This window comes from Olea europaea, unplaced genomic scaffold, assembly GCF_002742605.1.
Source record: "Olea europaea var. sylvestris unplaced genomic scaffold, O_europaea_v1 scaffold1565, whole genome shotgun sequence".
In the NCBI taxonomy this organism is placed as follows: domain Eukaryota; kingdom Viridiplantae; phylum Streptophyta; class Magnoliopsida; order Lamiales; family Oleaceae; genus Olea; species Olea europaea.
The window spans coordinates 25,900-51,768 of record NW_019233257.1 but is presented as its reverse complement, the minus strand read 5'-3'; the positions used below and the strand labels follow the sequence as shown (position 1 = coordinate 51,768).

Genomic DNA, 25,869 nt, shown 5'->3' with positions numbered 1-25,869 from the left:
TTGAAGAAGGTTGAAGACATCGGAGAAGTCCCTCAGCTAACACTGGGCATGAGCCTATCCGAGAACTTGATACGATATTTGAAGGTCCAAACGTTGGGGGGAGACTAGAAATGCCTAAAGAAACTATGTAAGAGAAGCCAAAGATCTCCCAATGGCAAGCTTCATAGTGAGTAGCAACGAACCTTCCAATCACAAGGGAGTTCAACCTATTATGTTCACCCAGGATGATGCAATAGGAGTACATTGTCCTCACTGTGATACTCTGGTTGTGAGAATAGTAGTGGCCAGAAATGGTCTTAAGAGAATGCTAGTAAAAACGGGAGTTCCGTCAGCGTCATTTATGGAGCTACTTTTAACAAGATAGAGGTTGACCATAAGTTGACCCCGATCACCTCATCTCTATATGGATTCACGAGCGATAGCATCATTTCGTGAGGTAAAATCACTTTGGCAATGCATATGATGATGGCACCTTTGACGGCCCACCACTTTATGGAACTCCTAATAGTGGATCATCGCGCTGCTTACCATGGGGTACTTGGGAGGCTTACTCTAAAAAAATTTTGGGCAGTTAATTATATCTACCTTCTGTGTATGAAGTGTCCAACAGAGAATGGTATCGCCACGATCAGTGATGGCCAGCGAAGTGTTAGGGAATGTTATTCCAATTCCATATGGAAAGCTAAACGAAGGAGCGTGAATGTTATATTAATGGACATTGATGAGGTCAACGACCTTGAACAAGGGCGGAACCCTGAACAAGGGTATGATGTCGAAATGGAAGACACCTTTGAAGAAGAGGCTGTTATGAAGATACAGTCAAAACCTAAGAAATGGAGAGTAGCTGAAAATGCTGCTAATTTTGACGAGCTAGACCTTTACATAGTCGATTAGAGCCTCATATAGCTCTAGTTGAAGAGCTGAAAAGCTTTATGGTGGGTTTTCAAGATCTACCCAAGTCTCTGGCCGAGTATGAAGCCCTTCTTGCTGGTCTTCGATTAGGCAAAGAAATACAAGTTAAAAGGCTACACACTAGCTGCGATTCCCAGCTGGTTGTTAGCTAGGTTAATGGTAGTTTTGCGGCCAAGGATAAAGGGCATGGCTACATATCTAAAGTTGGTCATGGAAGTTGTCCCAACTTTTGAAAGGTTCAAACTGGTACAGATCCCACGTTGTGAAAATTTTCATGTCGATGTCCTTTCGAAATTGGCGAGCAGTAAGTATTCTGAGTTACTTACTGTGGTCCCCATAGAGCACCTTCCGATGCCCTCAATTTCTAAAAATGAAGATGTGGTGTGGATAGAAGACACCCTCTCATAGATGGGACCTATAATTGTCTTCCTACAAAACCACATCCTGCCTTCTGATGAAGATGAAGCACAAAAGTTGAGAAGATGAGCTGCCCACTTTATCCTTCAAAATGATACACTCTACAAGCAAGGCTTCTCTATACCCCTACTTCACTGCATAGGTGGGGTCTAAGTCACTTATGTACTTCGAGAGATACACGAAGGGTAATGTGGTAACTACTTAGGAGGATGTGCATTAACACAGAAGTTTCTAAGGCAAGAATGCTATTGGCTGACCTTGAAAAAGGACACCCAGTAGTTAGCCAAGAAGTGCGACAAGTGCCAGCATTTTGACACAGTTCAGAGACAGCCTTCCCAAGAGCTTAGTGTTGTTTCTAGTCCATCGCCGTTTGTCAAGTGAGAGGGATTGATCTCATTCGACCCATGCTTAAAGGGGAACAGTGCTTGTTTTGCTATTGTTGCAATTAATTACTTTACTAAGTGGGTTGAAGCCAAGCTACTGGCCAAAATAACTTAAGTGAACACCTCAAAATTTTGTGGAAAAATATCATACGAAGGTTCGGCATTCTCTACTCAATTGTCTCAGACAATGGAAGTCATTTCGACAATAAAAGGGTTAGAGATCTATGGGAAGAGGTGGGGATCAAGAAACATTTTTCTTCTCCACATCATCCATAGGATAATGGGCAAGTCGAAGCTGTTCATAAGACCATTAAATATACTTTGAAGAGAAAACTTGATGCCTCGAAAGGAGCTTGGGTTGACGAGCTACCTCAGGTTTTATGGGCCATCTAAATAGCGAGCCGAACAGTTCCTGGCCAAACGCCGTTCTTTATGACCTATGAGGCAGAGGCAATGAGCTCGATTGAAGTGGGTTTGTGATCACCTTGTCTTCTGCACTTTGATGAAGTATTAAACGACAAACTAAGAAGGTGTGAACTAATTTCCTTGAAGAAAGGAGAAATGAATCTCAGTCCAAGTTGACTGTGTATCAAAGAAAAATGATGAGGTGCTACAATTCAAAAGTCAAGAAAAAAACATTTTGTGTATATGACCTTGTCCTTTGAAAAGTATTCATGTGTCTACAAAAGAACCTGGGTAGGAACTCTTGGATCGAACTAGAAGGGTTCATATCATATAAATGAATAATTTCTCCCAGGGACCTACTGAATCGAAGGAATGGAATGGGAAGGCACAGCCTCATCCATGGAACACAAAACATCTGCGAAAATATTATTAATGAACGTTGTAAACATGACCTTGTAATAGTTGTTTACTAATGTAATGAGTTTGGCCTTAGCTTAATGTCTTTAATTTCAAAGCAAGGTTTATCTTGTTATAAAATACGCAAAAATGATAAGTTAAATCCCGAGTGGACCAGTTTATAAATGGATGAAGCACTAAGTAAATAACTACAAAACGAATTATGCGTGATTAAGTCACTCGACCTCGCACGAAGGAAAGTAAATAAACATAGCCGAATTACTAACACTTTGCAAAAATTAATTACAAGCGTAAACAAAGAACAAGTTGAAAATGAAAATAAAGTGCTCATACATGGAAAGGTAAAAATCAACATCATTCAGGTACAAAATGAATGATAGCATTGGGAGCAACTTCTTGGACTTTAGCCTTTTCTTCTCAGGCTTCATCCTTAATCTCGATCACATGGCTTTTCTTTGCTGGAGTTTGGGGCTTCTCACCTTCCTCCAAAAATTCAGACCTCAGGTCAGAAGTGTTGAAGGTTTGGAAGTTGGCTTCAATCTACCCTACCACCTTCGTGTAGGCATACCTCCTCCAGTATTTTGCAAAGTTTTGGTATGCCTCTGTGAGGTGGAAGTTGGCGATGTAATACTTTTTAGCCTCACTCCCAGCAGACTTAGCCTCCTTGCTTTCTGTCTCCATCTTCTCCATTAGGCCGGAGACTCTGGGGTCCAACCCCTCACATGCTCTTTTAGAGTAATATTTTCTTTATTGGCCATCTCTAGGGCCTCAACAGCAAGTTTTTGGTGGTCATTAAAAGTCTCCACTCACTTCGTTAGAGAGGCCACTTCACTCTGGGATAAATGGACCTCCTCCTTTAAGCTATCAATCTCTGACAGTGCAGAAGCGAGTTTCACTGACTTTTCAACCTGGCTTTTCTTCATGGCTTCAACCTTAGTCAATGCCTTCTTTGTTACTTTCTCAGCCTCCGAGGCTCGATTTACGAACCCTTTATTTTTATTTAGAAGGTTTTTAACGAGAGCTTTCGCCTTGATGGCAATGCCAAACGCCTTTGCCATCTAGCTCACCATCATTCGAAACACGTTTGCACATTTGCTGGACTCTACAAAAGATTGCCAACGATCCGTCCAGAATTTTTAAAGTGTAGAAGTGTCATTCTGAACTTCTGGAGGCAACATCAACAATACCTCAACAGAGCGAGGCCGCTTTAATCGAAGAGTACCTACTGGTGGTGTTCGGCGATCCTTGCTTGGGGGTTCTGCCTCATTTAACCTCTTCTTGGCCCCTTGTTGCAGCAATGGATGCGGCCATTAGCTTTTTCCCAGCTGGAGTTTTGGAACGAGGCGGCAGTAGGCTGGCAATAAACTTGCCCACTCTTGAAGCAGAAGAGTGATTTTTTTTGGACCTCCTTCACCTTGTTTTTTCCCTTGTTCGCTAAGGGAAGTCTCCTAATAGCTTCTTAGCTAGTAGTTTTCCTGCTGACCTTCTCGATTTGATCTCTCACCTGCTTGCCAGCAACAGATGAGGGCTTCAACCCCTTTCTCTTTGCTGTGAAGGTGGCTGCAATATGGTAGCCATATCGAGAATGGGGTGCCTTTTCTTCTCAAAATTCTCTACGAGATACACCAAAGACCACACAAACATACAAAGTTAGCAAAAAATCAAAGTACACAAGATAATGACTACTCAATAGTTACAGAAGTACCTCTCTGAGCCATCAGATTGAATTCTTCAAAATATAGTCTAGAAAACGATGAGTCATTCAAACTTTCTCGAAGAAGTCGATTGCAAGTAGACATCCTTTATGAGCTCAAGTTCTGAAAAACTAAGCTTGAAATGATCAACTACTGCCGCAAAAAGAAAAACAAAACGTCAGAGGCCATATCGACATAATCACTCAATAAAATAATAAGGTTCGACACTCACTGGCTTTTGAGTAAGAGGTTGAAACTATCACATGTGGGACTGTGTCATTCTCACATACTTGCTACTTCCTTATTGCCCAAAACCACGGCTCCTTCCACCATTTAATGGAAGAGTGAAGGCCAATGACAAAGGAAAAATGTGACCCCCAAGAACATTGGAAATACTATCCTTTGAAATCTCCTTTTCCTAGGGACCTGGGTTGAAGGAGGGTTTGGAATATGTGGAGAGGCATATCCTTACCTACTGAGGTCTCCTTCCAAAGAAAGTAAGACCCCACTAGCTAGGCTCAAGCGTTTGGAAGGAACTAGGTAGGGATCAATCCGTACAACCTAAGAATGGCTCTAAAGAAGGGTGCAATAACAGTCGAAGTCCTGCCTTCAAAAAGAAGTTACTGATGGCTACACACCCTATCCTTGGATAACAGGCACGCTATCAGGAGAGGGGCCATAAGTTCTATGTCCTAAGGTATACAGTACTATTCCCCAAGGGTCATTAAGTGAGAGTCATCTGCAATAGATGGAATTTTTGAAGCTCCCGAGCTTCTTCCCTAGCCCATCCTTCATTAATGGAAGCAACTTTGCCTAGCCTTAGTGGCCTTAACAAGGTTAGCAGTATTGGTGGTTTAAACCCCCATTTCAAAAGCTAGTTCTCTAAGGTTTACTCTCTCTTCAGATGGAGAAAAAGCCATTTAAACTATAAAAATTAGAAAATTTTAGATACTTACGAGATCGCAAAAAGAGAAAGGGATTTCAAAAATCACAACGCGTAAAAAAACAGAGAGATTAAGGTTTAGAATGAAGAGCAAAGAACAAAGACAAGAGCTCAAAGAATATGAATTCAGGTTAATGGTGAAGGCAAAAATGATTTTTGCCCCAAACTATCGCCTTTTTAGGCAAAAGTATTCAATTCTGGCCATTAGATGGAGATTCAGATCATCCAACTATTGATTGCAGGATTAAATCTGATCCACTTACTACATCTACCTCTTCGCATTCTAAGGTCCAGATTGTAGCTTCACACTCACGTGCTTTAGTGCATCTAAGCAGTAAAAGACATGCCCACGATAACCTTACATTAAATACGACAGTTGCGTGTGAGGGAACTCGAATCATTGTTAACTATCTTTTCTGGGAATTGTAAAGGATAGCTACTCATTTCAGCATGGCTTTCGATAATGCCTTGTGCTCACCAACGCTGAACCGATATCACATCGACAAAGCACACCACTTCGACTTATGCATGACTACTTCGATATAATCATATATGTATAACCAAACCTCGGAACAAGTAAGCGTTGGTTCTGATAAGTTTCCTCAATATGCAGTCTTTAAGGGCACCTTGGTTACTTATCATGTATAATTCAAAAACTCTAATTTTCACATAAATGTTCATAAATTAGACTTTGGAGACTATACATATTGTTATGTGATTAATATCCCTTACCAATTTTTTTTTTTTTTTAATGGAATGTAAACTCTATGTATAACATGAATGACCAAACATAAACTTGAGGAACTATTGTTACTGACCACATGTGAAGCTTCCGATGGCCCACATGGAAGCACTGCATACACACACATGGCATTCAATCAAGAATAAAGAAAGAAATATTGGTCGAGGCTCTACCGATGAAGTGCTTTATCATTTGGCTGAAATGTTTTTCTCCCTTCTGTCGAACTCTTTCATATCCGAGGTCCGTGGATCTTAAGAATAGGTCTGATACGTGTATCTTTAGAATGATTGATGTTACGTCCTCATTATGTAGATTTCAGTCTAGGAGTGTAGGGCGGTTGACTCTTTATCAAATATCTGTTAATGTAATTACAGTAAGACATGATGATGTGACACGCAGATCTAGAAGATGAGGCCACGTGGATTTGATCCAATGTTGACCACGTCGGCCTGGTCATTATAATTAACAGTTTTTGTGACATTTTAAGGGGATGAATTTTCATACATAAAAACGGATTATTGTGTTTTCATCTGCAAGAATATTTTCTTTTTCTCTAAACGCACCTTCAATCATACACATCTTGTTTACATTCTCTAGTATATTTAGTCAGTAACCGAGTTTCCAACTGAGTATGAGAAGCAAAGGCATAAATCTAAACCCCATTAGTATATTCATTTGTAGATAGAGACCTTGTTCCAAATGAGTCTTAATCAGATCAAATTTCTCGTTTGAGCTTAAAAGATCATTGATAATGGACTAAGTTCCATCTTAAAATGTCAATTGTAGGGCCAAATTTCAGCAAACACCAAGGTAAACTGAGCTTAGTTTTACCAAGAAAGTCGACACCACCAACGGGTTGAGACAACTCCAAACCACCACCACCCAAGTTCCCACTTCTGGTTGCTATTAGTTGGACAAGATGAAAAACAATAATATGCCCACTAGAAATGAACCACAAAGGTCACATAGAAGAAGAGAAACCGAGAGGAGAAAATCACAGAGAGAGATTGGGCATTCTTCATATGGAGGTCGAGAGGAAGGCCAAGAATATAAGCCAAACAAGTGAGCAAACGAGGTGAGTTAGGTTAGGGTTATTTAGTGGACCAACTAAGGCTCGGCTAAAAAACAATGGGCTTCAAATTAATACCATAGCCCTCCAAGGAAATGAGACGAGCCATGAGCAACACTATTAACAATAGGTTGCTTCTAACGGTCCATAGGAATGTGGATTGGGTTGTCTCGATAATTGTGTCGATATACTAATCAATCATATGGCTAAAGTCGATTGATAATAGAACCGGGGTTACATCATAGCTCGGGGGTTGTTTGACAACAAATTGCCTAACAACCTCCACTTTGGTGTCAAAGGACCGGCAAAAGAAAAATGTCTCCCATTAGTAACATCTCTAATAGAAAATTGATAAAATTGGAAATCATTTATCTGTACCAATGTTTAGAAGTGCCTTGCAACTTCTAAACTTTGTCAGTGGCAGTACCTTCGTCCCCATATCAGAGGGGTTGTAGTGGGTGTGGACCTTTTCAAGTCTTACCACCTCTTGAGATACTATATCTTTAATGAAGTGGAGTCCAAGATCAATGTGTTTAGTGCGCTCGGGAAAAACGGGGTTCTTGCATAAATGTATAGATGACTGACTATCAGAATACACTACCACATAATCATTCAAGACACATAGTTCATGAAGAAGGCCTCTAAGCTATAGAGCTTCTTTAATAGCTTCAATGGTAGCAATATATTCTGATTCTGTAGTAGATAGTACAACAATATGTTGTAATTGTGATTTCCAACTAATACATGAATTAGATAAGGTAAACACGTAAGACGAAGTAGATTTCCTACCATCCCTATCTCCTGCGTAGTCAGCATCTACAAAATCCTTTAATTTTATACCTTCTTTATTAGCACTAAACTTTAAACCTACGTCACTTGTACCCTTCAAGTACTTTAATAGCCACTTTAGCGCTTCCCAATGTTTAGGGCCCGAATTAGCCATATATCTACTGAGAGTACTAACAGCAAAACTTAAATCCAGTCTAGTGCAAACCATCAAATACATTATGGAACCAATCACATTAGAGTAAGGCACTCTACTCATGTATTCTACTTCACGCTCATTGCAAGGGGGTTGTTCCTTCGATAAAACAAATTAATTAGCAAGAGGCAACGTGATATGTTTGCAATCACTCATATTAAATTTCAATACTTTGGATATGTATGGAGACTGATGCAAAAACAAAACATAATTTGACCTATCTCTTTCGATTTCAATACCTAAGATTCTCTTAGCCTTACCTAGGTTTTTCATGTCAAATTCACCACTTAGTTTTGCTTTTATGTTATTTATCCACTTAGAGGATGATTCAATAAAAGCATGTCGTCCACATAGAGCAACAAAAACAGATAATTATCATCAGTCTCATTATGTTGAAAATACAGGCAGTGATCAAATTTAGTTTTTTGGAACCTTCTAGTGAGTACAAAGGAATCAAAACTCTTGTACCACTGTCTAGGAGATTGTTTTAACCCACACAAGGATTTTCTTAGAAAACACACATAATCAGGTTTTGACTTATCCTTAAAACCTTTTTGTTGATTCATGAAATTCATCAAACTCACCATGTAAAAAAGCAGTTTTTACGTCAAATTGTTCAAGTTTCCAGTCAAAGTGTGCAACCAATGCGAGCATGACCCTAATAGTGGTGTACACTTGTGAGAAAATTTCATTATAATCAACGCCCTCCTTCCGTGTATAGCCTTTAACTACTAACCTAGCTTTAAACCTTAGGGGTTCCAAGCTGCTAATACTTTCTTTAACCTTAAAGACCCATTTGCAATCAACAATTGATTTGTTCTTAGGCCTAGGTACTAGCTCCCAAGTATGATTCTTTTTTAGAGAACTCATCTCTTCTTTCATTGCCTTAAACCATTCATTAGATTGATCATTGCCTATTGCCTCTTCAAAGGTGTTTGGCTCTTTATCAACTAGTTCTTCATAACTAGTCTGGGCGAAAGCTAATTCAGATTCAAAACCGAACCTTCTAGGTTCTCTCATTTGTCTTCTCTCTCTATCTCTAACTAAGTTATAGTTTGCTAAAGGATTTTCTTCCTCATAGTGTTCTTCTGTTACTATTTCGTTACTATTGTCCACCTCGAGTTCCTGAGCTTGAGTCTCCACCTCATTTGAAGCAGTAGGGACAAGTGGACTGAGTTTTCCTAACTCCACCTTAAATTGGTTTCTCTCTTCACCTGGTTCAGCTTCACTTTCAAGTTCAGTTTCCCTTTTAATACACGGCATCTCATTTTCGTTAAACGTGACATCTCTACTTATGATGATCTTAACCCCTTTTTGGCTTCTATCCCATAACCTATAATCCTTAACACCCTCGGAATATCCTAGAAAAACACACTTCCTAGCTCTAGGTTCCAGCTTATCCTCACTTTGATAAGGAAAAGCGGTACAGCCAAAAGTTCTAAACATCGAGTAATCACTTAGTTTACTCGACCATCTCTCGTGCGGAGTGTCACCATTCAATGCAGCAGAAGGAGTCAGATTAATCAAATAACAAGCGGTCATAACAGCCTCATCCCAAAATGACTTGGGAACACCAATTGGGAACACCAGAACTAATCATCATGCAACGTACTTTATCAAGTATGGTCCTATTCATCCTTTCTGCTACCTCATTTTGCTCAGGAGTGTAGGGAACGATCTTGTGTCTAGTTATGCCGCTTTCTTTACACATACTATCAAATTCCTTATTGCAGAATTCTAGACCGTTATCTGTCCTTAAAAATTTGATTTTCTTGCCAGTTTGGTTTTCCACTTGTTTCTTCCAATTGGTAAAACTATTAAAGGTCTCAGATTTATCCTTCAAAAGATAGACCTACACTTTCCTAGTGTAGTCATCGATAATAGACAGAAAATACTTATTCCCACCCGATGTGGGATTACTAGCAGAACCCCACATATCAGAGTGTACATATTCGAGCATACCTTTAACTCTATTAACACTTGTGGAGAAAGAAGTTTTATAATGCTTACCAAGCACACAATGATCACCAAATTGCAAATCTGACACACAGTCATTACCAAAAGCACATTTTTCGTTAAGTAGTTTAAGTTCCTTGACCCCTACGTGAGTAAGTCTATTATGCCATGTGTGTGTGTGATCAATCTTGGCAGAGGATATAGAGGGGTTCACACCTCTAACCACTTCCCCAATAGTAATATATATATCATTTTTCTTAATTCCCTTAATGGAAACTAAAGCACCCTTGATCATTTTTAGCATACCATTTCCAATTTTACCAGCAAAAGTCATCATTTTCAAGTCTCCCTACTGAAATCAGATTCCTAGACAACTCAGGAATATATCTAACGTCCTTTAACGTATACACAAAACCTGTGTCAAATTTTACGTTTATGTCACCAATTCCAGCAATAGTATAGGCAAAGTTATCACACAGCGCAACATGCCCAATATTAGATTCATGCAACTTATAAAACCAATTCTTTTCAGACGTCACATGAAAAGATGCACCAGAGTTAAGTATCCACTCATGCATGCGGGATTAGCAGTTAGATTTAATTCAGCAGTGTATGCAACGGGACTTGTAATCATATAAACCTCACCACCATTTATATCGGAAGTAGATGCTAACACATTGATCTCATCTCTTTCCTTAACCTTTAGCTTACCCTTCTCCTTATGGCAATCTTTTATAAAATGCCATGTGTTTCCACAACCATAGCATTTTCTCGCCTTAGTCCTAGATTTTGATCTAGACCTACCTTTGCTCTTCTTTTTCCATCCATTACCACTTGACTTGCCACTAGTTTGATATCCATCATGACTATTTTGCCTAAATTGAGTTCTACCCCGCATCATATGTACATCACCGTTCCTCTTATCATGTTTTTCAGCCCTACTTTTCATTTCTTTATTTCTAAGAGAATCTATGACAATTTCAGGTGTTAACGTATTTCTACCATACTTAATGGCGTTCTTAACTTCCTTATAGGAATCAGGAATTGCATTGAGTAAAATTATAACCTTATAAGTTTCGGACAGAGTCTCATCACAATTAACTATATCTTGCACCAATTTGTTAAACATGTCTAAATTGTCATCAAGATCCTTTGAATGATCCATTTTGAAACTGAAAAAACGTTCAAACAAGTAAAGTTTATTCGGTATAGACTTAAGCAAATACAAGTCTTCTAATTTTTTCCAAAGTTCTTTAGTGGTTTTCAGTTTACCCACCTTTCTTAAAACAACGTCAGATAAGTGTAAAATGATTGACGTATAAGCAAGCTCATCGGCTTCTTTTCTTTGTTCTTGTGAAAAATCAATTGAAAAATTACCTTCAATGGCCTTTGAAACCTTTTGTTGGACTAAAATGCCCTTCATTTTTTGTTGCCAAATAGCAAAGTCACCCTTTCCATTAAAAATTCTGAAATCAAAGTTGTGAGTTGTCATCTTTACACAATAGTCAAAAAACGCACAAACCACAATCAAACCACACAAAGTAGTTCTAAGGTCACAGACAGTATACACCGTTCTAGATTCTCAGATTTTCGTAAGACTCGCGGTCTTAGATCAAGGGAATGTTCGAACGGGTAAAGTCACAATATTTTTAACGGAATATGTAAGTAGCGGAAATAATAATGCAGCAAAAAAAATACGTCTAGCAGATAAGTAGTCTCACAGTAATTAGATCACTAAGAATTACAAAACTGATTTTATCCCAAGAACAAATACTCAATCAAAAAACAATCAAGAGCACATAACCCTAATTCTAGCATAAGCAATGGTTGCCTAACAATGACAACCCCCAACCTATTGTCACCTCACACGGTGACGCGCTAATGCTGAAAATTAACGGGTTAAACCAATTTATGAGAGCGGACGTATCTGAGTGTGTATAATCGAGAGAGATGCGAATTTGCTGCTTTAGGGCCACCACTATTCACCCTAAAGATTCAGCAAATTTAGCAATTCTGATAAGCAACAAGCAGATTAAAGGTAGGGGCAAAATCGTCAAATCTTTTCTGCACAACTTGAAACGTTAAACCAAACACATTAGTACGTTCAGGAAATCAAAATGAGTGAAATGGCATGAAAAAACTACGCAGGCAGTCCTCCACGCGCCGCCGTCGGACCGCCACACGCCGGCGATCGCCGCCCCACGCGCCTCACCACCGAAGGCGCCTCCACCTGGTGGTTATGGGTCTGGCCTCCGTTCGTCCAACAGAGGTTGCGTTTGGTCGGAATTGACAATTGCAGATTCAGTCCCTTTGAGAAATCGCGAGACTCGTCGTCGTTTTGGTGGATTTCTAGCCGGAGGAGATGACGGCAGCTCTGATACCAGTTGTAGGGCCAAATTCCAGTAGACACCATGGTAAATCGGGCTCAGTTTCACCAAGAAAGTCGACACCACCAACGAGTTGAGACAACTCCAAACCACCACCAAGTTCCCACTTCCGATTTCTATTAGTTGGACAAGATGAAGAACAATAATATGCCTACTAGAAATGAACCACAAAGGTCACATAGAAGAGGAGAAATCGAGAGGAGAAAATCACAGAGAGAGATTGGGCATTCTTCATATGGAGGCCGAGAGGAAGGCCAAGAATATATGCTAAACAAGTGACCAAACAAGGTAAGTTAGGTTAAGGTTATTTAGTGGACCAAAGAAGGCTCGACTAAAAAATAATGGGCTTCAAATTAATACCATAGCCCTCCAAGGAAATGGGACGAGCCGTGAGCAACACTATTAACAATAGGTTGCTTCTAACGGTCCATAGGAATGTGGATTGGATTGTCTCGATAATTGTGTCGATATACTAATCAATCATATGGCCAAGGCCGATTGATAATAGAACTGGGGTTACATCATAGCCCGGGGGGTCGTTTGACAACAAATTGCCTAACATCAATCTTATTAAGAGGAGTAAATCAAATTCTTATGTATTATTTATTGTTTGTATCTTTATTCGATGCGACATTAATCCTTAGTCATGCTACTTGTAGAAAATTCATTGACAAAGTTGGTTTACAAAACACTTCTTTAAATCATTTGAAATCAAAGTCTAAAATTCTACCAACACTTATTTTGTCAGCCATTTTTATCAACTTGTTTTGTACAACTAGATTAATTGTAATCCTTAACATGTAATAGTACTATGAATAGTTAATGACTTGTACATTAGTGATTTTTTCTTGAATGTTTATCAGTTTTTCTACGTAATTTAGGATGAAAAATATTGGGCAGTACCATTACTGTCAATGGCTACAAAAACGGAAGAATAGATCGTGCTAGCATTATCAAAGTCGTCTCTTTACTTCTTTTCTGCTTCTATTGCTAAAAAAGGGGCTTGTTGGAATTTGGTTAAGTATAAAACCATGGAAACATGACTTTCATGTCAATTTTGGGCAAATATTCAGATTTGATCCAATCGTCAAACATGAAAATAAATAGGCTAACTTATTCTATTCTTCGAGTAGATAATCGTGGTATATTTGGAATCTCAAACCCAATTCTGAATGCATGAGAAATTACAGCCAAAGTTGAAAAGAAAAGAGAAAAAACTAGTCGAGATTTTGCCCAACTCCACCACTTTCTTAGCACTCGAGCGGCAAGTGAGCGATAAGACTGTCACTTGAATGACAATCGAGTGACAGGCAATCGATGGGTCTCTGCATAAATAACATCACTGGCGCTTGAGGGACGAACCAGCGGTAGTCTAGTGATAGAATGGATAGCGACCCTTCGTGAATGCTTGTGAGTTTTGGGGCATATCTCTTCACTCACATCCTCTTATCTTTTATAAATAGGACCATTGGGACATCCATTAAAACATCAAAATAATATGCAATCATAACATTACGTAAAAATTCCTCTTTACTTAAACCAAAATTCTGTATAAAAATCTAGTTTTTCATTTCATTTTGAAAGGAGTTCAAAAGCCATCTTCTGGTTCCTTGTTTTTGTGTTTTGGAGTGCTACAAACACAAGAGGATAGCTGTTATGTCTTAGGAGTTGATTGCCATTATCCATAGCCATTGTTGCTGGACAAAATTCACTTAAGCACAAAAAGTTTAACTCTTACCTTGACTTTATATCCATCTTACTTGGTATTACTTTGTCCTTTTTCGTTGGCATTTCTTTAGCGTATTATTACTTATTTCCTTGCCGATACTATATCCAAATTTGGTAAAACTGTTAAGTTCATATTTGATTAAAGAAATCACTCGAATCCAAAACAACAAGCCTTATATTCAATCAAAAATGATCAACAGCAGTGAAGAAATTGTACAACACCAATTACTTTGGATGATTTTTTGGAGTTGATTGGATATTTGATAAGCCATAAGCGAGGGAAAGAGGAAAAGAAGTGAAAAGCATAAGTTTTGTCAGAAAAAAGCTAATTTGGGCCCAAAATCAGAGACTTGGAGCTCATCAGGAGTGGAAACAGAGACCCAAATATTTGATTTCATGACCTACAACTGCAACCCCAACTTTCAATGGGCTGCTTGGGATACTTTTCCCTTTCAAGTCTCTAAAAAGGTTGAGGGGAACTTTGCCTTTATCTGTGATATGATTTAGTACATGTGAGCATTTTCAATAGACTCATTAAATATAAGATCCTCCCTATTTTAAAAGTCAAATTTTAAAATTATGTTTCAATTTTTTTAATTTAATATTTAAAATAGAAATGGATTTGACTCTTTAAATTACATTCGAAGTATTTTACTTTTTAATAAAGGAAAATAATATAATAATTTAGAGAGAAACTAACGAAAATCATGAAATAATTTCTTGGAGTAATAAAACAAGTGTTAAAAAAAATTAAAAAAATTAAAAAAAAAAAAAAAAAAAATGTTCAATTGCTATTAGATGAAGCTACCTTAAATTTTTTATTAAAAACTAATTTCTATGCTGAAAAAGTTTTTAGATGAAGTCATATTGAATCAACTTTCTTTAAAATTTATTTTAACTAGAAGTACTCTCTTAAAATTAGTCAAATGGATACAAAAAATTTTGAATCTTAAAACCTCCTTTTGATTTTTTAAAAATCATGTCAAACGATCCTTAAATATATTTTTAAAAAATACAAAATCTCTTCAAGATACTTTAACGATTGAATTTGTTTCAGTTATCCTGGCGAGATTTGCCTTCTGTTGAGGGGTTATTAATAGTCAAGACATGGTTAATGAAAAGTCAAACAATTTATTATTGAATCACAAATTTATTAATAATAAAGCTTCAATTCTGCCAAAATACTTTTCTTCAGAATGGAATATGTTCACAGGATTCGTAGTCGTGGGGTTAAATTATTGGTGAATAGGGTGGCCAAGGCTAGGGTTGAGCTTCGATAAAGAGCTAAGAATTGTCCAACAAGTCTAGGGTTCTGTGGTGTCTTGGGCCAGGGGGCCCAGCTTTTATCCAAGAGGAAATTACATCTAAGCCTATTTTTAAAGTTTACATTTCATTAATCAAATTTTAAGTTTATCATTTCATAAATTAGGTTATAGTTATTTATTAAATATTACTAATTAAATTTATTACCACTCAATCTCTATCTATTCTCTCTCTCTCCCCAACGTTGCTTCTTAGGAATGGCAATGCGACGATTTCGGAGTGGGGGCGCCCCCACCCTGTCTCGCCAAACCTCGCCTCGCCCCGCCTTAAACGGGGAGGGGCGGGGGCAACCATTTGTCCTATTTGTTGCTCCATTTAATTTTTTTTATTATATATATTTTTAAAAAAATTTTAATTTTTTTTAATTACATTTTCAAAATTTCAAGTTATGTCATTATTAGATAATAGAATACAAATTAACAATAGATTTTTAACGGGTGAATTATTTAGAAATAAAATTATTTTTAATACATTTTTCCTTCACGGGACTGGTTCGGGGCGGGGCATCCTCGCCCTACGTTGCCCATGCCTCGGGATGGGGTGCCAAGTCCCACCAACTCGTTCGGGGCTAAGTTTTTACCCATTTGGGGAGGACGGATTTTTTTGCCATCACTATTACTCTTCGAACCTATTACCATCCACGCAAATGGTTGAGGAATGCAATATTGATGGTAGAGGAGATACTATACAGCAACGTCATCTTCCTCTCTGGAACCGCCACAGTCTCCTCCTTCTCCGGCTGCAAGTAGATCTATCTATTTACAGGCAAATCCACCCCCTGGGGCATAGCCTAGTGGTGCAAAGGATAGGAGTGAGATTATCTCACGCCTTGCTGGCAGCCGTAGTGTGGGGGTTCGATTCCTGAAACATGGAATTGGACTCCTTGTAGACGTAGTGTACATGCAGCTCTTGTTCCCTAACCTGTTGGGGCACTCCCTAACCTGTTGGGGCACATTCCGAAATTTACTTCCCCCACAAAGCTCTAGAGATAAGGCGGTGGGAGCCCACAAAGTTGGGGTTCAACCTTTATTTACAGGCAAATCCAAACTTCGCATTGATGATATGGGCTTGATTGGAGGATGCCAGTGAAGGGAAATTTGGGTGATATGTTTTGGAGGTAGCGAAATAAAGAAATCGAGTCGCGATTGTGGGGAAGATGGTGGTCTGACACTACAATCGGCTATTTTGTTGTGGATCTATGGTGAATGTGGTGGTGGTGATTTTGATTTTGGATTTGATGTAGTTGTGGTGGTGGTTGTGGTTGTGTTGGCGACGATGTTGATGGCTATGGAGGTTGTGGGTTGGTGAAGGCTCTATTAAATCAACCAAGTGGTTCGGGCGATGTTGTCACGATTGTGGTTTTTGATGGTGGGTGTCGGTTTGTTTTGACATAAAGATGGCGGTGTTGTTGTTGATTGTCGTGAGGTGGTGGTCATTGGAGGCATTGTGAGATGAGAGTCACAAATTATTTCATTGATTGTGACCAATAAATTGGTTTATATGTGACCAATGAAATGATAACTTTGTGACCAATAAATATTATGTGATATAAAAATTTGTTAATTTGTTATCAATAATTTGATAATTTATGACTGTGAAATAAGTTGTGACTTAGAGCTTGTTTTGTCTTTCATTTTGGGAGAAAATATAGAGTTTTGAATAATAATTTTTAGAGAATGTGTAATTAAAATTTTGAAAAATTTTATTTTGTTTGTTTGTAAAATATTTTATTGTGTGAATGTGTAATGAAAAATGTTACTGTAGCAAATAATTTATTTTGTTAAAGGATGAGAAACATGACATTATAAAATCAGTGATTTGTGATCGATGAATAAATTGTGACCTATAAAATTTTTTATCTATGACCATGAAATAATTTGAAACTTTTAAAAAATTTTATTTATAATCGAAAAATAATTTGTGACCAATTAATTTGATAATCCGTGACCAAATTATATGGAATAGTGACCATAATATATTTAATTAATAAAATAAATTTTTAATTAATTATTTTATAAGTAATAATATCTGATTTTTGAAGTTTTAAACATTGTTTCTTAATATTAAAATGTTTCATATTTAATTTCTCAAATATGAATTTTTTCCTTTGTCAAAATAGCAAGTCGATAAAAAAACTTTCATTTAACCTATTTTTCAAATTCAATTTTCCTAATGTAATTTTCAAACGTACAATCTTTCATTTAACCTATTTTTTTAAAATTCAATTTTCCTAATAGCAAGTCGATAAAAAACCTTTCATTTAACCTATTTTTAAAATTCAATTTTCCTAATCTAATTTTCAAACGTACAATCTTTCATTTAACCTATTTTTAAAATTCAATTTTCCTAATCTAATTTCCAAACGTAGAGTCTCCATATTATATGTAAATTCTTTTTTTTTTCCCGATTTTTTAGTCACATATTCTCCAAAGTCAATTTATACGAAATATATTCTCAAAAAAAATAACGCTGCTTGTGAAGGGTTAATTAACATGGACTTTGACAGGTGATTTGTTGGCAACATCTGTATGGAATTTTTCAAACCTTCCAATGAAATAATGACATGTGTCTGTCTGTTAAAAGAAAACCTGTAATTGACCATGTTCACGTAGTAAGGTTGTCTCAAAAAATTGGACTCAAACATGGGTTTGGTAGAACTTGACCATATCGAAATTGATTAATGAATAGTAGAACTTGACCATATCGAAAATAATTAATGAAGAAACAAAAATCATGTTCATGTAGTAAGGTTGTCTCAAAAAATAGGACTCAAACATGGATTTAGTAGAACTTGACCATATCGAAAATATGAAGAAACAAAAATTTTGTTAAGTCATATTCTTCCAACTTTGTGTGCAACGTACAAGGTGTGGCCAAAAGTTCTTTAAATACACTCCTACGCCCACCACCTACTCACGTACATACAACAAATATATATAAAGGATGAGTAATGATATTTGTATATTATTGTGTACATAATATTATACAGATAAATGATATGAAAGAGAGAATTAAATCTTGTTATATCAATTGTTGATAAATCATTACATAAGTTGTTATGTACATATAGCTGTTATATCAATTGTTGATAAATCATTATGTAAGTTGTTATGTACATATAGCTCTCTCTCTCAACTATTTGTATATTATTATGTACAAAATGATTTGCAAATAACATTATTTTTGGAAGGACTGGTCAGGGCTAGAGTTAATATGGAGCCCACAGTTGCTTTCAAAGTCAAGAAACCAATTTTCTTTGGAAAACAAAGCTGGCAGATCAGAAGGGTACCGGCATCCACAGAAGTACTGAAGTTTTTCATGACAGCTTTGCATTTTGACTACTGGAGTGGATGGACAATAATGGGAGAAGTGGACAAGCCGCTAGACGCCCGTGTAATGCGTTTATACACAATGTAATGAACAAGATTTTAACTTACAAGCATACAACTAAAGTGTGTCGACCATAATCTGGCTATAATAATATGAAGTCGTTTTGGAGAAATTGATCAATTGGGATTCCATAGAAGATATTCCATTCAGTGAAAAGCATTCTGGAGGGGCATGTTAACAAAAACTAGCACACGCTTTATTCGAGTTACATCTGAGCTCGACTAATAGGAAGTGTAGGCCTTTCCAGAAACAATGTCTAGGCTTTTCATAACCCCACAGAAGAAGGAAAACATCAACAGAAGAAAGGAGCAGAACCCCACCCCAAAAGGTTTGCCCCAAACATTCAAACAAATCCAATCACATTAGTCTTTTACATGCAACATAGATGTATCAAATCACAGATAAAGCTTCCTCAATCCCTATTCTATTCCATCAGCCCTTTCAAAAAATAAAAATAAAAAATAAAAATAAAAATAAAAATAAAAATAAAAATTGAAATTTTGGACAATGTAAACAAGAATGGTAATAGTTGTTGGTAACTATGAAGTCATATCTTGAGGCCTTTCTTTCCACACCTTATGAGCTGTGATTTTAGACCAAAAATAGCTCTGACAAACTTCTACTTTTTTCATTTCTTTTCTAATTCCTTTTTCTTGTGGCTCAATTGACACCCAATAATCAACATCAAAACCTCTCTATCTTACTCATTTCATCCACCGGATTAATTCCGGTAGTTGAACTTCTCAGTTCTGTCGTTTCTTGGGAGATATATTGTCGTTTTGATTGAATATAAGCCTCTTTCTTTTAGCATTTGCCGCAGTAGTAACCGAAGAACTTCCCAAAACTTCATCTATTTGCAATTGATTTGGTGATAAATCAGGGGACATAATATCGCCCCTGTTTAACTTCATTGTATCGAATGCCAGAATCTGGTAATAACAAGAGACGACGTCTTCCTGAAACAGAAACAAATGCCACCAGGAAATCCAAAACAATTCGATCATTACACACCATAATCACTAGTTTTAAAGAAAAATAAGTGAGATTATTCGAAATCCCATAAATTTTCTCACAATTTTGAGGACATCACTTGAAGATAAGAGACTGATTTTGTGCTCCAAGGCATCTCTAGTTAATCTTGGATCCAATGCCACCAATGTGGCTGATGCTGCTATAACAGAAGATCTATAGCACATTATTTCCACATCTGCATTGGTCATTTTACAACTATTTATTAAACAAAATTGTAACAAATTTAATCCAAATCTCTGTATAGGAAATTGGAATAATAAACTACCTTTTAATGAACCCAAAATAACTTCCACAATGGTCGACATTGCATTTCTTTGAAGAGAACTTTGACAGAACTTTGTTAAAAAGAACTGAGTAAAAGCGAAAGGAGTGAGTGATCCCATTTTCCACTCCAATGTATTCAGCACCAAAAGTTCCATTCTCTGTATCACACTACTCTCGAAACTGTACTCTTCAACACAAAATTCCGGTAATGCCGGCACCGTGCATTCTTCCATTTTCGCAGCCAATGAAAGACAAGCCATTGAAAGTAATCTCACAGCCCAGTATTTTTCCTCCTACATTACATTGAAAAACTAATAGAAATTCAAAGAAGTAATGGAAATTCTTAGAAGACAAGGCTTTAACTTACATCAATAGATCTTCTTGAAAGAAATCTATCGAGATAAATGACAGACAAATAAGCTGTTTGGGATGTGAATCCAAGCAAATCCCTTTTCTGCATAAAAAATGCCCAGAATTTATTCCATTTCATCTCAAAAAATAAGCCTAAATTTTCACAGTTAAATAAATTATAGGCACTAACATTGAGAATATACTGGATTGCATCCAAACGGGCTTCTTTAATCCAATCACCTGAAGAAATTTGAGAAAAATCATGCCTTTCTCTATCAAGCAATGACTTTATATACTCCTCATCCATTGAACTAAGCAAATCCACTTCTTTTTCATATAAACTTGTCTCACTTTCATCACACAACAGTAGTCTAGTAGGAGAAAATGTAGCTTTAGAATTATCCATCTTTCTGTATGTATATATGTATGTATATCTCTGTGTGTTGTTTGTGTTTTTCAACAATCTTTTTGCATAAAAATGTAGAAGAAAATCTGGGATATGGATAGAGTGGAGTTAATGATGCCCCCAAAATTAGGCATGTGATTTGCAAAGCATTATGACAGTTTTATGTACAAATGTAAGTAAAAACTGTTTCTTGTCTCTAATGGGGTGGTGGCGGGAAAATGACCGCGGTGGCGGCGTCGTGGTGGTGGAGGAGGGAAAATTGGAAACGCTCCAGTTGGTGGTGTGAGTGGCTTTTTTGTTTTGGAGTGAAAATGATAGTTGAGAATTGGTAAACTTTGGCTTTGACCAGGGTGGCTTTATAAGTCAGTGGAGCCTAAAATATTAGGCCGACGCGCTGGTTGGCACGTGATGTATACGGCCAATGACAATAAGGCGCGTTCATTGTTAAGTGGGCCATTTAATTGGGCCATGGATGGTTAGGCCCTAGTCCAGTTGTGTCACGTGACTAGTCGTAATGGAACCTGTCAGCATTGCTGAAATATTGGACCATTTATTTTGGGCCCGTTATGACGTCATTCCTAACACATAAGCATTATTAAAATAATTATTTTTCCATTTACGTTGTTATTTTCATTTATTTTTTAAAGTACGGATAAATAGTACTTGACACAAGAATGGTCATATTTATATAACGCTGTTCCACAATCTTAGTTGTGTACGAGCATCTTAATCGTGGAGTAAAATAAATTTAAATTGTATTTTAAATTTTTAAATTGGTCGAAAATCTCTTCAATGGAGAGATACAAAGGAAATGTAAATTATATTTTTGGTAAAATATGATGTAAATTTGCATTTTTTTTTATATATATAAGGAGCAAAAAGTAAATTTAGTTATTTTCATTAGAAGGAAAATTGAATTTAGATCCATCGAAACGTAAATGAAAATACAGAAATAATTGAATATGTATATTCTTCTTATTTTGTATATGTATTTTGTTAATTGAATATTTCCGATTTTGAATGTATTGTGTGAAGCTCATTAGTTTGTAATATATTTAAATAAATTCATATATGATTAAGATAATATACTAGTTAAAAATAATACAAAAACCCTTCATTAAAATGATAAAAGACTATTTTGAAATTTATTGTATCACGAGCATTATTGAAATTGATTTATTTAAAAATATCAAGAAAATGGCTCTTTTTGTTGGTTTTTTTTTTCCATTTAAATAAAATTATTGCCAAAGGTCTATACCTTATTTAATTTGAAAAATGTCAAATAAGCTTACTCCCTCCGTCCCATTTATATAAACTAACTTTCCTTTTTTATTTTTTGGTCCCATTTATATCCTTTCTTTTTATTGAGAAAATATTTGTTTTATCCATTTACTAATATACTCTTATTTAATTTGCCTAATTATAATCAATTCCTCCCACTCAACCAATTCCAAAAATAATTTACTCACCATTATTTACTGCTAGTTGATAGTTAAATAATTGTAAGCTAGGAAAATTCTTTGTAAAAATTGTTTTTTCAACAATTTTAATAAAATTTCTTAATATGTGTGAAAATAAAATAATCCCATATAAATGGTACGAAAGGATTATTAAATAGTGCTTACATAATCACCATCAATTCATACAGATCGAAATGGTGTGAACCCTACTTGTATTCTTTTGTCCCTATTGTCAATTTTCTTTTAAATGTAGACCACAATTTTTATTTCTTGCATCACATTTTAATTGCATTTAGAGTTCTTAATTTTTATTCATTATAGCAATTATGTCCTTAATGATTTTTCATGTCATTCTTATCCCTCAAAATTTTCTTTAGTTACTACATTTTGTATTTGATAATAGTTTTATATCCAAAAGTTCGTTGAAATTGTGCAAAAATAATTTATGTTTTCTTCATATTTTAAAAAAATAAATAGATAAAAATTACGAAAAAAATATTTTTCCATCTTTCAAAGCATGAAAAAAAATATTTTAATATAACCAGTTATCACACAAAAACCTAATAAATTAAATTATAAAATATTCATTATATACATTCATTTCTTTCAAAATCATCTCATTTTTCACAAAATTTGATCAAAATGTTGCAAAGAAATAACATATAATTTTACCTTTAAATCTAAAAGAAAATTTTCAATCAAGGAACGTTGATTGACAAAGGAATAATTTTTTATTTTTTCATTTTTTATTTTTTTTAAAGAAAAAGTTCAAAATATTCTCTCAATATATTCATTATTTCAATAAAACTCTCCAAAAAGATGTTGATTCGTTTTCGCAGAATTCAATATTATGCTAGATAACAAATATCAATGATTAAATAGTATTGAAATTCTCCATATAAGTATTAGTGAATAAGCACTACTTTCCCAAACGTAATCTCCTTAATCACTATATATTATCTCAAGTTTTTACATTTTAAAAGCAAAAAATAGTAAATAGTATTATTTCATTAAAATTATTGTATTAGAATAGAAAATAGTCTATGAATTGGCAAAAATAGATTTAGCCATAGCCTATCCAATTCAAAGACAACTGTAATGACACAAGATCCAATATCGACCTATTATTAATTTCTTAATTAATGTCATATTATATTAATATTTACTTAATTTAACCACCTAATTTTGTCTTTAATAGCTCAGAAGAATTCCAACAAACCAGTCCTAAGGGTAGGTTAACTATTGAATTCTTACCTAGTACTTTAATGTAACCCACATACCTTTTATTTTCTCGACTGTTACAACTGGGTCAAATGCAATTAAAATACTAATCAAAATTTTAATCCACTTATTAGAAAAGTAATAAATTTTAATTTTTTTGTTTAATTAATGATTAAACAAACAGTCAATAATAATATTTTTTAATCTTCACACATATTTATGCGCCTTTTACGAGTCTTTGTTGAACCTAGTTTAAAAACACGACTTATTTTAAAAAATATATATAAATTTTATAAAATCAGTCGAGTTAATATTTTACCAATGACTAATATTCAAAGATAGTATCAAGAAGTTAATGTATACTCGACTTCATCGAAATCTCAATCCCCAAAGTGAAATAATATCAAAATCTCGAAATCTCGACTCTTACTACTTATTAAGTGTAACTTTCTCAAAAGAATTTTTTATCGGTGTGCTTGTAAAGAATGTTTAGTATATTATATTAGAACAATTTACGTAAAAAAAAAAAAAGGGTAAAATTATACGTTTTTAATCGCATTTAATCTAGATGTCCATTTGTATAAATCATATGTCGCAGGAGGTCATCAGTATGATTTCATGTATATGTTACCATGGGATGATCATTAGCTAGGTCAAGATCAAATGTAATATGTACGAAAGTTATCTGATCTATCAATAACAACAATTTTCATTGATTTCATTTTAAAGATATGCCAATGCAACAAGTTAAGGTTATACAATAGGATGGCAAGACCCTCCCCATCCCTAACCAATTGAGAATTTTCGAAAGCAGGGATGGTATTGAATATCATCATTTCCCTTCATATTTGTCTATTTACTTCTTATTTATTCTTTTGAAATACGATATTAATACTATTAAAAAGGTAAGAATTTTGTCGAGGATCATATTCGCTATTCCCTTCATGATTTTTTGAATAATTGAAAGTGAATCGAGGTTACATGAGAACAATATATTTCACCATCCTTCACAAAAATGGTCGAAATAGTCAGAGAAAGTAGTTGGAAAACTGATAATCTATCTCTACTAAAACTGTGTGCCTAATCTTCCTCGACCGAAATTTTCTTTTTTCCCCTTAGTTAAGTGGGCATGTTGATTAAATCTATGTCAAATGTCAAATTTATGCAAGTGTCAAGTCTAGGTCATATAATTTTTTTTTCTTCCTCTTAAATGATGTCCGTACATAAATTTCATTCTAAATAGTCAAGAATAGTATTGTAAGAAAAAACTTTTTATTCAAATATTTGTCGAGATCTATAATGGTTTATTTGAAATAATTTAGCAATAAATTCCTGAATCTTTCTGCTTGCTGACCTCAAGTAAATAAATGCTTATGGTTGTTGTGATTTAGAAGGGAAAAAAATGACCTTGATTCAAGACTAAAGACGTGAGATTCTATAGTCTTAAAAATTAAGAGAAATCATGTGAACAATTGTGGCTACTTAGTTATACAACTTAGAGATCTGTGTTGGTTTTGTTATAATCAATTTTCTATCCTAGATTTTCATTTGATAATCAATTTCTAGCAGCTAATCTTGTAAGCTATAAAAGTGGTAAACAAATTTTAAATTATTAAATTTATACCATACTTGTTTAAATTATTAGTTTAAGTGCTTGATATGATATTAGAGCACGTAGAATAGGGCTGCACAAAAAAATTGCGAAACTATAAATAGAACCGAAACCGTTGAGTTAAAATCGTTGGTTCTGGTCCACATGGATCCATGGTTTCTTTTCCTTCAAATCGAACCAAGGTTTTGATTTTCAAAAACCGCACAAAATCGAATCGAATCGTTTTTAAATTTTTTATTAAAAAAATAATTTTATTAACTTAAAAATTTTGTAGTTTCCACTTTAAAAAAAAAATACCAATTTACCAATACAAATTACAATCAGTCTATTGAAATAATCATAGAAGTAAATTAGGTTAATCATTATTGACCTATGATTTAACAAGTTCACAATCCATGTCCTTACCCCATATCTAAACTAAACTAAAATTATTTGAAAATCATATGAAATGAAAAAAAGCATATATTTTCAACAATTCAAATCATAATTCTATAAAACTTCGTAAGAAAATCGCGTCTAAAATTTCAGAAATTATAACATAAACTCTCATTTTCTCAACATTTGATGCTTGTCTGCCACTACTGAACAAATTGTCAGTCGCCTTTGTCTGCTAGTCTAATAATATCTATCTGAATTGCCTCTTTCTCTCTTCTTTTACAGTGAGTCTTATATTCTTACTCAAACCATTTTTCCATTGTTCTTTCTTTTATTTATTTTTTGAACTTCTTATACACTTACGAGTTGTGGTTTGAATAGAAAATTGATTATTTGTGTG

The 25,869-nt window shown here is 35.2% G+C and overlaps 1 protein-coding gene across 1 annotated transcript; it reads right to left on the bottom strand.

Annotated features, from left to right (window-relative positions):
- Positions 1–19,039: 19,039 nt before the first annotated feature.
- On the bottom strand, positions 19,040–21,122 carry LOC111376836 (cyclin-D5-1-like). The gene is made up of 5 exons (XM_022999832.1): positions 20,586–21,122; positions 20,412–20,498; positions 20,046–20,337; positions 19,822–19,955; positions 19,040–19,704 (listed from the first exon to the last, which is right to left on the bottom strand). The coding sequence occupies exons 1-5, from the start codon at positions 20,799–20,801 to the stop codon at positions 19,492–19,494; spliced, it is 942 nt and encodes a 313-aa protein (XP_022855600.1). The 5' UTR covers positions 20,802–21,122; the 3' UTR covers positions 19,040–19,491.
- Positions 21,123–25,869: the final 4,747 nt, after the last annotated feature.

Bases quoted from the DNA above. Each gene is read 5' to 3' on its own strand.
- LOC111376836 (XM_022999832.1), bottom strand. From the start codon at position 20,801: ATGGATAATTCTAAAGCTACATTTTCTCCTACTAGACTACTGTTGTGT. The intron at 20,338-20,411 runs GTAAGTTAAAGC...AATGTAATGTAG, and splicing joins TTTCAAGAAGATCTATTGAT to GAGGAAAAATACTGGGCTGT. The intron at 19,956-20,045 runs GTAGTTTATTAT...TGACCAATGCAG, and splicing joins TATTTTGGGTTCATTAAAAG to ATGTGGAAATAATGTGCTAT.